Consider the following 12,702-nt stretch of genomic DNA (forward strand, 5'->3'; position numbering starts at 1 on the left):
GAACGTTTTGATAATAAAAACTTATAATTCTAATTAAATTCGTTTTCTCGAGGTTAATAGAAAAATTATTAAATGGTTTAAAAAAGTGTTTCTGATTCTAATTTTGGTTATAGTTAAGATTACAATTTATAGAAATTATGTTTAGATTAAAGTTCATTTTAAGGCTAATTTACACTAAGCGAAAACACAACTTATAACTTTGATTTGTTTAGAAAGATATAACAATCATCAATTTACTCAATTTAAAAGCATTGAACTGTAATCAATCTTTCCTTTCACTTTTGATTGATTACCTTAATCAAATGCGGTGTTTATATCCGATTAATCGATCTCTCGCAATGACCAAATATAAATCCGAATTTGCTTAAGTGCCCAACAAGTTTGTATGAAAAATACCAAGATCTTTATAAAATATTTTGCATGAAACACCCGTTAGAACTTCTCAAAGAATGTCGCTTGACAGATCAAACTTTAGAATGAAATAACAGTAAAAATGGAATTGAATTAAAAGATATTCATTAGTTTGAATTGAAACATCTCAAGTTAACAGAGAAGAAGAAGTTTGAATGGCATTTGACTAGGAAGAGTTTCGGGTTGTCAATTCTTTACTCAACTTCGTAGGTTTGTCAAACTATAGATCGCCCCCAATACTGGTTCTTCTCACTGAATCCTCGAAATAGCAATCTTCCAATTGTCTACGAAGCATAAACTCGACTTGAGTAAACTCTAATGTAAACAATAAAATTTGTATCTTGTATCTATAACTATTTGTACAACTTGTAACTTTGTCTAACAAGTATATCTCTAACAAAATTCTGAACTAGAACAACATTGAAACTCTGAATTCTTTCTCTATTTATAATTGTCCAAGAGGTGTGTTAAAGAGACGTTTCCATTGGTGAAGAGTTTCCTCTATCCGGATGAAAGGATGTGTCGTTTGGAAATTAAAACATGTTAATTGTGCCTAGACACTTTGCTGTTTCTGTAGAGATTTCAGGAATCTCTACCGCGATAAGGGAAAGAGGAAGGAAGGAATAGTGCGTTGCTGGCTTGTTGGGCGCGTGTCGTGATCGAGAATTTGGTAATCTCGGTTGCGACAGAGACTTTTCTTCTTCTTCTTTTGTTGTTTGCTTCAAATCTCTGACGCGACTTTTGATTCTCATACGCGTCTTTCACTGAAAACTTGATTCCTTACTCATTTCTACTCCATTTTAGCTCCTATTTGCATTTTTCCAAATAATTAACACCTTGCACACAAGTAACAAATACCAACGTGAAATCTTTCCAAAATGATATAGTTAATATATATTTTACATGAATTTTAATACATTTATGCATGCTATTTTAGGTATATTTTGGGCTTATCAAATCTCATACACTTAAGTTTTTGCTAGTCCCGAGCAAAATTATCATCAAATTTATCTTTCAAACAATCTTTAAAAATAGAATATATTTCCACTAACATTTTTAAATTAGTTAAACCAAAAGATAAATCTCATAAGGTAAATTTATACGCAAAACATCAAACTAGCTAGGATAAAAGTGATTATTCATCCGACTTGTATTGCAATTTTTATAATGAAGCATTTGAGACGGGTGAAAGCACGCATGTTTTTGATCTTCGGTCTCAATCCATTTCTAAGTACAAAATTTCCTTTTTCCCAAACTTATACTATCTAACAAATATATATATAAATTTACGTTTTTGTTAACTTATTTGCTAGTCACGCCCGTGATAAGGGTGGTCTTGGTCGTGACTTTATAAATATATTTTATTTTGTGTCCGCTTAAGAGGTCCCGACCATGCCATGGTTGGACACAACCGTGACTTTAAACTTTAGACACGTTATTTTGCTTTTAATTTATATGTAACGTTCCTTTCATACCTCGATCGTGATAAGGGTAGTCGCAACTGTGGCCAAAAGTACCATTTTATTTATTTTTCTTCCCTTTCATACCTCGACTATGACATGGGTGGTCGCAATCGTGGCCAAAAATTAAGATAACGATTACTTAATCTAATAAATATGAGTTAATAAAATTTTAATATGAGAAAGAAAATAGTACATTCATCCTATATTGACCTAAATCAACATGTATTATGGCTATAGTTTCCCTAAAAACTTCAATTGATTTTTAAAGTAAGACGAAATCAAACCAAGCAAAAGCTAAAAATGTTAGTTTGATTAATGCCTATAAACCTAATTGAAAAATAAAAATAAGAATTCTACGATAGTCTTTGTCCTATAATTGGATCAAACAACAACAATTATATCCGAACTTTGAGGAATCATTCTCTCAAGATGCCAGATTGATCAATGAATATGGTTTGTTCTGTTGTTGACTCAACATTACAGGTGGGTGGAGGATTCCTCATTCCATGAGGCATATAAGAGGAGAATGGTGGCATGGATCCCAAGATTTCACCTCTTTTGAGGATAGGTGGTGCACTAGTGTAGAGATGCTCACTTAGCCTAGAGATTGGACGTTCGTTGCCTAATTCGTGTAACACACTTCCAGGTTGTGCATTCATAAGAGACGAGTTTAGGTTTGGGCAGATGCTGCAAGTGTGTCAGCAATGTCGCCGGATATCACAATTAAGCGATTTCCTGCCTCTTGGCTCATATTGGCGGCAACAAAACCTCCTACCTCATTAAGGAACATGCGAGGGGATGTTTCATCTAGATTCTCCGTTATGACAATATGAGAAGTAGAAACCATTAAATGGAATGGCAAAGTCATAGAATTACGTGTGGTAGATACAGTTGAATTCCCCGTGGTAGGAATTGCAAGGATCCTAGTAGTGGGTATAATAGGAATCCTAGTAGTAGGAGGATTTTGTAGTCCATCAGATGTCATTTTGTTCATGGTGAAACTCTATTTGACTCAGAGCTTCACACTCACTGCACTAGTTGATAATTGTATAAACTTCCTTAGCTGGAATATCTTCCCTGTGAGATGTCATTGGGATCGACGGGGAACATTTTAATGCCAAAGTTAGTATAGAATTTAGGAATAATAAGGATAACTAACAAGAGTTTTGTGAGAGTTAGTAAGCATATCTAGAATACCTCAGAGTTGGGGTATTTATATAGATTTTTGTAATCTTTTGGCATTAATGATGTTTCATTCGAACAGTCATGTCATTACTCCTTTTAAAGGCTATTAATTGCCATTTAAGTATATTTATTCCTATTTAAGGGTGGTTGTAAAGATGACCCTTGATATTCTTGGAACCGTCAAGACGAATGTACGCTTGTATGAGGAATAATGGCGGGTCTCTTTCATTCAACTCTTGTTATGGCGTATCTTGTTATGATCCACATGGCGCGACATAATGTTGGAGACTCCTTCCCTTCTTTTATTATTATACTTTTGCCTCAAGGATAATATTGAGATGTTATTAGAAGGTATTATAATGAAAGATGGATTGCAGAAGGAGTAAGTAGAACAACTCCTCATGTGGATCAAAAAGTATTTGCTGAAAGACTTAAACATTTTTGAAAGAATATTTCCTTATGATGAAGAGCGAAGAAAAGCATATGACGAGTTTGCTAATTTTTCTCTTGAAATTGGATCATTTGGAGATTTGGATTCAATTACTGGTAGGTGCGATCAAGATCCTTAAAGTTGGTGAGCATGTTTTGGTTCAAATGCCCCTTTACTTCAAAAGTTGGCTTTTAGATTGCTTGGACAATCTAATTCCTCCTCTTATTCTGAACGGAATTGGAGTACTTATTTATTTATTCATTCTTTTAAAAGGAATATATTGATCCACAGTGTGCAGAAGATTTGGTTTATATTCAATAACAATCTCCCTCTTTTATAAGGGAGTAACCATGAGTTGAGTATATTAATGATGAAAAGATAAAAATGTTGGATATTGTTGGAGATGAATTTGAAATTTTGGATGATGTAGGTATTATTGAGGTTGCTAATCTCACTTTTGATGTACAAGAGTTGGAGTCCATACTTTTTTAATGAAGATGTAAATGAAAATGCTCTTTTTAATGAATATGTAAATGGAAATGTTGAAAAAAGAAGTTGTAATATGCAGCGGCGGAGACAAGGGAGGGCCCGAGCCCTTTCGGCTGCCGGAACCACCATGACCACGAGTAGTTTTGTTTCCATAAAATTTGAGACTGTGGTGGTTTTGGTCCCACTGTTTCCAAGAATTTTGGATCAGGTGCTGAATTAGCACTCTAAAATTGATCGGGATCCTATTAGGTTTTCTCTAAATTCAAAATTTCAATTTTTTTGCCTGTTAGGTGCTCTCTAAATCCAAAATTTTTTTTGGATCTGTTAGATGCTCCTTAAATCCAAATTTCTAATTTTTTTGGCATATTAGGCCCTCCCTTAAATCCGATATTTTTATTAGACACAATATTTTTTTACATGTTAAGAATCTTAAACACAAGATAGTTTAATTCTGAAAAGTTTTAGATTAGTACTTAAACATTGGTTCTTGACCACTCTGATTATAACACATATATATACAAAAAAAAAAAAAATTGAACAAGTTCGATTTAGTAAAAAAAAAGTTCTTTTTACAGAACAATCCTGTATTCGCCACTGATAATATGGAGTAAATAATTTAATTATTGTAGTTATCATTATTTTAGACTATTTTAATTATAATTATGGAACTTATGAATTTTATGTTTTCATTCAATAATTGTTTTATATATTTATTATTATTTTTATATTTATTATATTTATTATATTTTTTTAATATATATAAATATTTCCTATATTTTAATATTTACTATATGTTTTTTATATTTCCGTTTCTCATATTTCTTTTAGACGGTAGTATTCACAACCTGATGATTAACTTAATTTAGTTATTCACCGTTAAACTCTAGATTGATTAAAATCTTAAAGTAGAGATCTAAAATATTTTAAGACTTAGATTTGATAAGTCTTAGACCTAACATTTAATGACCAAATTCTCTTAATTACTAGGGTACATGTGAACGTTACCAGAAATTTCATTTTTTCGTTCGGTATTCATCATAGATTGATTGATATTGCTTGTGTGATTGCTAAAGGTGTGCTTCTTAAGAGCATCTCCAACGCTCCCCATTTGGAGCATTGGAGATGCTGATATAGGGAGAGTTGGACCTTTTTATGGGGAAGACGCTGATTCTTCCCCATTTAATGGGAACCATTATTTTAATATTATTATTTTTTTATTATTTGATATATATTTTAGAAATAGATTTAGTTGTATTTTATTGTAGGGATTCATTTGTATATGGTATTATTTGATAGTTGGATAATTTAATTTTAGTGTTTATTTTTTTTTTTTTGGTAAGAAGGGAAGAAAAAAAAACAAACAAACAAAAACCTAACCCGGGATCAGTCTAGGAAGACTGACCCCAATCCTATCCTCAAGAAGAGAAGGTAACAGAAAAGAAGGAGGAACGGAAAGGGTAGAAACACCTAACATCCCCCCATGCCCAGCAGCTGCCAAGCGATCCGCCACGCGGTTTTGCTCCCTATAAATATGAGAGAAGCTAAGAGAATCGAAGGCAGGACGAAGCCTCAAGATGGCTTTAATGAGATTCTGACTCTTAAGACAAACAGCCTGTCTATCCGAAATCCTGTTGATAGCCTCCAAATTGTCAGACTCCACCGAAAGTCTTTTAACACCCATGCGAATGGCGAGTTTAATGCCAGACAAGATCCCCCAGAGCTCTGCAGTAAAGAAGGAGCCCGTACCTAAGTTATGGGTAAACCCAGCCAGCCAGGCGCCACCAGCATCCCGAAGAACTCCACCAGCAGCAATTCTGCCATTACTAAGGCAGGAGCCATCCGTATTCAACTTGACAACCCCTTCCCTGGGCTTCCTCCAACCAACTAACTGGACCTCTTTAACCGGGGAGGGGTGAACCAGGGGCTCTCCTTCAAAACTCTTTGTAATAACAGAGAGTTTTTTCGAGAAGTAAAACCGGAGGTCAGGAATAAAGACAGTCTTCTCAGCAAATAACTCTTCATTCCTCCATTTCCACATTTGGTGACAAATAATAGCGAAGAGAATAGCCCCGTGCTCCATACTGGCCAACAAATTCCCATTAACGCCTTCAGAGAACCAGTCAATATCAGAGAACCCCATAAAGAAAGGAAGGATGTGGTGAGGAAGGACCCCTTCCCAAACCTTTCTACTATTCGGGCAATCCCTCAAAGCATGGCATAAGGTTTCCACATGGCTACAGGCACCAGATACAGCCAAGTGCCTTCTGTGTCTATCTGCATTCGTGAGGAGCCTGTCTTTGACTCCCAGCCATAGAAAACTCCTAATGCGGTAGGGGACTTTGAGGGCCCAAATGGACTTCCAAATTTCCAAAGGAGGATCAGTCCTATTAGGGGTAAAAGCTTCATAGGCCGATTTGCAAGAATAAGAACCATTATTAGTCAAGGCCCAGCAGTGTCTGTCCTTATCCTCCTCCTGATTACTAATCTTCACACCTCTAATATTAAGGAGGGTCTCCAGGCTAAGAAAGGAGTCGAACTTAGACCAGATCCAGTCTCCCTCCGAGTCCACCACATCAGCAATTCTCCAGGAGAGGAGATCATTCGGCGGAGGGGCGATGCACACCTCAATCAACGGTTTGTCACCAATCCAGGTGTCATACCAGAAACTAATGGATCTCCCATTACCCACCTCCAAGCCAATCCCCGTACAGAACTCAGCAAAAACAGCACTAAGCCCTTTCCAGAGGAAGGAACAGCTGACAACCCTCTCCTTCGGGCCACCAAAGATTCTATCTTTCCTATACTTGCCGCACAGAAGACGAACCCAAAGGGAGGAGGGGGATTGCCACATTCTCCAAAGAAGCTTCATTAACATGACTTTATTATTGTCATTAGCTTGCCTTATACCAAGACCCCCCCTGCTCTTAGGCTGGCAGGCTTCCTTCCAAGGGACCAGGTGAATCTTCCTCCCATCCCCAGACTCTCCCCACATAAAACGTCGATTAATTTTATCAAGGTCGTTGAGGACCGGCTCAGGGAGCTTACAGGCTTGCATGATGTGATTTGGAGCAGCGCAGTTGATAGACTGGATTAAAGTAAGGCGACCTGCAAGGGAAAGAGAATTAGCTTTCCAGCTAGCACACAAACCGTTAGATTTGTCCAAAATGTCTGGCTTTTATTTATAAGTATAATTATTTTATATTTGGGTCAATTGTATTATAAATAATGTATATTAATTTTAAATCATGCAAAATTTAAATATTGAAAATTAATAAATAGAATAGAATTACTAAAATTAGATAAACATAAATTATTATTAAGGTTATAAATTATTATTATTATTAACTTTGGGAGGAACATTCTAATTCAGCCAATTAGGTAAAAATTGACTTAACTTTATGAACGATGATCCATGTCTTATTTTAATGTTGGTTTATATTTTTATTTCCGTTAATGTGTACGCGTTGTTATATGTTTGTTTTTAATTTTATTTCGATTTAATGTGTAAGTATTTCTTAATATTAGTAAATAAATAAAATTAGTAATTATTATATTTTATATATTTTATATTTTAATGTATAAGTTTTTTTATTTATATATAATATTGTTAGAATTATTTTTAGTGTAAATTGATAAAGTTAATAACTAATAATAAAAATGTATGTAAAATATATTATAATATTAATAAATAATATATGCGAAATGGAATAAAAAAGAGAATATTTTTTTTAAAGAATAAATTATATTATTGGATTGGGAAAAAATAAGGATTAAAAAAAGAAAAATTAGGAATAGGGAAGGGAAGGGAATTACATGTGAGGGTTGGAGATGCTCGTAAAATTTCCCTTATCCCAACAAATAAAAAAGTATCCTATTTTATCAAAAAAAAAAAAAAAAAAAAAAGTATCCTATTGGTTTGATCCGGATACGAATACTTTGTTTGTTCCCAACCCGGCCGGTTCGACTGTTCTCAATCATAATCAGTGAATTTGATCGGATTCATCATCGCAAACTACAGAAAACCCTAGAATAGATGGATCTCCTCAAGCAAGAACTACTCAGGAAACGTCAATCCCTAGCCGAAGACACCGGCGGCAAACGATTCTTCAAGCGATCAGAAATCCAACAGAAAGAAATCCAAAAACTCCGCGAACAAGAAAAGCGCGAACTTGAAGCAAAAGCTCAACGTCAAACCGCTTCCGGGGCCAACACAACAACCTCCACTAAATCTTCATCGGCCGCTGCCAGCTCTACCTCATCAGCTACCATCTCCTCTTCCACAGCCACTACGTCCAAATCCCTAACCCATGAGCAAAATATCGACAACCTCGTCCTCCCTAAACAAGAGGTAATTCGCCGCCTCCGGTTCCTAAAACAGCCCATTACTCTATTTGGTGAAGACGATGACGCCCGCCTGGACCGATTGAAGTACGTCTTGAAAACGGGAATGTTCGAGGTCGATAGTGACATGACTGAAGGGCAGACCAATGACTTTCTGCGGGACATTGCGGAGCTCAGGAAACTGCAGAAGAATGGAATTCCTAGCGAGAGGAAGAGAAAGAACAGGGAGGAAGGCGGGGGAGAGGATGGAGAGACACGAGATGGAGAGGGGGAGCTGAGTGCCGATGGTGGCTCCAGTGGGGTGGACGCTGATAAGGATTTGAAGCGGATGAAGGCAAATTTTGAAGAGTTATGTGATGAGGATAAGATTTTGGTCTTTTTCAAACGGCTGTTGAATGAGTGGAAGCAGGAGCTGGATGAGATGCCTGAAGCAGAGAAACGGACGGCTAAGGGAAAGTCGATGGTCGCTACATTTAAACAGTGCGCGAGGTACTTGAACCCGCTGTTCAAGTTTTGCAGGAAGAAGGTGAGTGATTTCTTATTTGAATTGATAATGGCTTTGAATTTTGTCAATATCTCAATGCAATAAATTTTTATGAACTCAAATTGTCAATATTTCAATGCAATAATTTTTACATTGCCTCCTATTAAACACTGATATCGAGCTTCCAGTTATGTAATTTTTATGTAATTAAGTAAATTATGGAAGGTCGGTTGCACAACACAATGCTTGTATATCGCTGAACAAATTCTCTCTCAAACTTGAGCACTAGGAAATAACTTAGGAAAAAGGTATGTTACTTTAATCAGAGCTTGATAAAACAATTCTATATTATTGTAATTAATTGCCGCATTGAGCTGCTTACTTATCCAGTGTGTTATTAGTTGATAGGGGAATCACATAATGGAGTAGTAGGCTATACTTTTCAGGGAAATGTATCCATCATCAACTTAATATTGTTGGATCTTAAAAGTGTTATTGTTCTAATATCACCTAGCTGGCTTGTTCTATCTTATTTGGTCAAACTAGGCTCAGTGGTGGTGAAATATTGGTACTATTTTGGTCAATCATGGTTTAGACTCAATAAACACTTGAGAGGCTGATGTTATTTAGCATTTAAATGACCTCTATTCATAATTTTAAGAGAATATCCTCTAGAATTGGCATTGCATTTATAGTTTCTCTTTTTTTACTAATATTTTAGAATTGGGCATCTTGCGTGTTCTGTTTCACTAGTCGATTTTTCATCAATTGAGGGAAGTTGCAAGTCTGTTAGAATTACAATGGTATTGGAAATCAAGATGCAATAAACGACATCAAGCTCTTTTGGAGCTTGATGACATAAAGATATCAGAATGCTCACAACTTAACGTGAAGTTTGTGTGGTCGTGATCCAGATAAGCTGGCTAGTAAAAAATGACAACCTCTAAAATAGTCTCATAAATAAGATATAAAGGGGGGAGAGGAGGGGTAATTACATTACAAAGATTCTTCAAAATCAAGAATGTCTTGTTTATCAACAAAATGTAATAACTCAGCAAGGATATAGAAGGCTCCCATCTATATTTGGAAAGAGCAGCAGAGGACATATATTGATTCCTCGATCTACTAATCACCTAAATGTAATAAGTTTCTGGTTTTTCTTACACTGATGGTTGTAAGCCTATATTTGCATCTTCATCCTTGATGTTCCTTTTATTTTTCATAGTTGCTATACTTGACAAAATGCCTGTAGTTTTGCAGTTGTAACTTGTAAGTTGTGGTATCCAGATGTGGTTAGAGATGACTCTAAGCTGCCATTAGAATAAGATTAATTGTCAAAGTTTTCATATTGCATGCCTCGGGCTGAAATGCCCCTAGGCTCCAGGCATGTTGCCTGAGAAGCCAAAAGGCTGGCTCTGTCCAAGAAGTGCGTCTCCGATTGTGCCTTTCTGAGCCTAGTATTCCAAATTAAAAATAGGATGTTTTAATCTCAACCCTTGCCTATCTATATGATCTACGGCTGAAACTAAATTAGAATAAAAAAAACTAAATAAAAAAGAAGATTTGGAAGATAGAAATGTCGCAAAGAACAATATAAAAAAAAACGCTGCTCCATTTTGAAGAGTTTAGAAATACTGCAAATGGAGAATTTAGTCTTGATAAAATGTAGTTATTATACTATTAGTTAATTAACTTAGGGTTTGGTTGAACTTAGTCTTTAGATTTAGAATTTTCATTATGAATTACGATTGTGGAAGAGTTAGTAATTAATTTGAAATTTATTTCATGCATCAACATATCCACCTTTGTAGGGGAAGGTGGTGCACCTGAACTAAGGTCAGGTTGATACACCACCCAGAATTGAAGTAAACATATTTTTGAAGTCATTATCCTCAACATAACTGAGACAAGCGAATGGTGCATATGCATGCGTACACATGAAGTTATCTAAAAACAGCTTATCCTGTTTCTTCCTCATTTCTTCATATTTGAGAATGTGCTGTATAGATATGTGTGAAGTTTAATACATTCATATGTCACCTTTAAATAGGTCCTTCCGGATGATATTCGTCGAGCGTTGATGCTCTTTGTTGAATGCTGCATGAAGCGAGACTACCTTGCTGCAATGGATCATTATATTAAGATGGCAATTGGAAATGCACCATGGCCAATTGGAGTCACTATGGTTGGTATTCATGAACGTTCAGCCCGTGAAAAGATTTACACCAACAGTGTGGCTCACATTATGAATGATGAAACCACCCGGAAATACTTGCAGTCAGTGAAGAGATTGATGACCTTTTGCCAACGGCGCTACCCAACCATGCCATCTAAAGCAGTAGAGTTCAACAGCTTGGCAAATGGGAGTGATTTGCATTCATTACTGGCAGAAGAGAGGATTTATAGTGGTAATTGCAGTTCAGAAGGAAGGCTTCAGCTAATGGCTTCCCCAGAAAATGATTAGGCATGAGTTGTATAAGATTTACCGAGTTCCAAGTGCCATTAGTTGTTGTGTAATACTTTAAATCCATGCTATTGCTGTTAGACCTTGCGTCACTCCATTTATTTTCAAGCTTGTGTTTGAAGTGAAGGCTGAGGATGATAAAATTCTGTAGATAGCTTGCTCACGAGCAATTCCCGCATTTTAATATGGTATATATATGTATTATTTATTTATTTTAAAAAGCACTCTTGCATTTGTACTCGTCTTGTTCTCCATTAACCTGGACTTTGGGGGCATTCTCTTCCATTAATTTAAAGGAAAATCTTGGAACTTGCTCATCTTCTTGTATGGGAAAATTTAGGATATACCTGGTGCACCATGTCCTGCTTGAGCTGAGCCAATAGAATGATGCATTGTGATAAATTTTAAGGTTCCAGGGTTTATAATTTTGGGTTTAGGGGTTCATATTTAGGATGGGGACTTTTCCCATTTATCATCTTGATTAAAGGGCGGTCCGGTGCACTACGCGTCCCCACTGAGCGAGGGTCCGGGGAGAGGTCCCATCACAAGGGTGTACAATTATATTATCAAAAAGCGTTAAGACTCAATGTACTTGTGATTGCAAGATTCTAAGAGCATTTATAGTGGGTATAACTTTGTTGTGTTTTTAGGAGAAAAGATGTACATCCATTAAATTGGATGTGTCTAAAAAAAGTTTATAATTAATATTGGGAGTGTACGGATAAAAGAAATAGGATATAAATTGTAGTTAACTAAATTGTGAGGCGTATGCTGCTTGTCAAAAGGTCCAATTTGGCACGTGTTGGTAAAGAAGATGAATTAAGAGTGGTTTTGGGGTTGGTAAAAGTGAGTTAGTGGAAGTTGTGGTAAGTGTGAAAGAGAAGAGGCTTGAAGAGGTAATAGGAAAGTCGAACAAGAAAGGTATGGGAATAGAAATAGGGAAAGGGAGTGAAGAAGGCTATGAGGAAAAGAAGTCTGGTGACACGAAAAGAAATAAGAGGTATCGACAATTGGCCTGTTTCTAATTATTATTGTAACTGTTCTTTATCTATTTCCATGCATTTTTAGAGAGAGAAAATAGAGAGGGAGAGTAAGTGTGGATAGAGAGATAATGAAAATAAATTAAAAAGAGATGTGAGAGAAAGAGAATATGGTGAATTTGATATTTTGTTTTTGTTTTGGGATTTGTTTGTGATAAATATATAATAAGGAGGTTAATTTATAAAATAAATAAATATAAATATCAAAATAGTACTTTACCATTTAACTTTTGATTTTTTTTAACACCATTAGTTAGTTTGGACTGCCTTTGTTAACAGAATGAACCTCAATGTACAATTTTGCAAACTTTTAAACCACGTAGTTTATGTTTGAAAATCACTCAAACCACATTTTATTTTTATACTTTTCCCATTAAATAATATAGTATTGATTT

At 35.6% G+C, this 12,702-nt stretch overlaps 1 protein-coding gene across 1 annotated transcript; it reads left to right on the forward strand.

Annotated features, from left to right (window-relative positions):
• The first annotated feature begins 7,873 nt into the window (after positions 1-7,873).
• On the forward strand, positions 7,874-11,507 carry LOC136218274 (uncharacterized). Its single transcript, XM_066005066.1, has 2 exons — positions 7,874-8,845; positions 10,854-11,507. Exons 1-2 carry the CDS (start codon positions 8,012-8,014, stop codon positions 11,265-11,267), a joined length of 1,248 nt encoding a protein of 415 aa, XP_065861138.1. The 5' UTR covers positions 7,874-8,011; the 3' UTR covers positions 11,268-11,507.
• The last annotated feature ends 1,195 nt before the right edge of the window (positions 11,508-12,702 follow it).

Source organism: Euphorbia lathyris, chromosome 2 (assembly GCF_963576675.1).
Source record: "Euphorbia lathyris chromosome 2, ddEupLath1.1, whole genome shotgun sequence".
Classification (NCBI taxonomy): domain Eukaryota; kingdom Viridiplantae; phylum Streptophyta; class Magnoliopsida; order Malpighiales; family Euphorbiaceae; genus Euphorbia; species Euphorbia lathyris.

Coding starts and splice junctions, on each gene's coding strand:
- LOC136218274 (XM_066005066.1), top strand. CDS start 8,012: ATGGATCTCCTCAAGCAAGAACTACTCAGGAAACGTCAATCCCTAGCC. Junction 8,846..10,853: donor TCAAGTTTTGCAGGAAGAAG/GTGAGTGATTTC, acceptor ACCTTTAAATAG/GTCCTTCCGGATGATATTCG.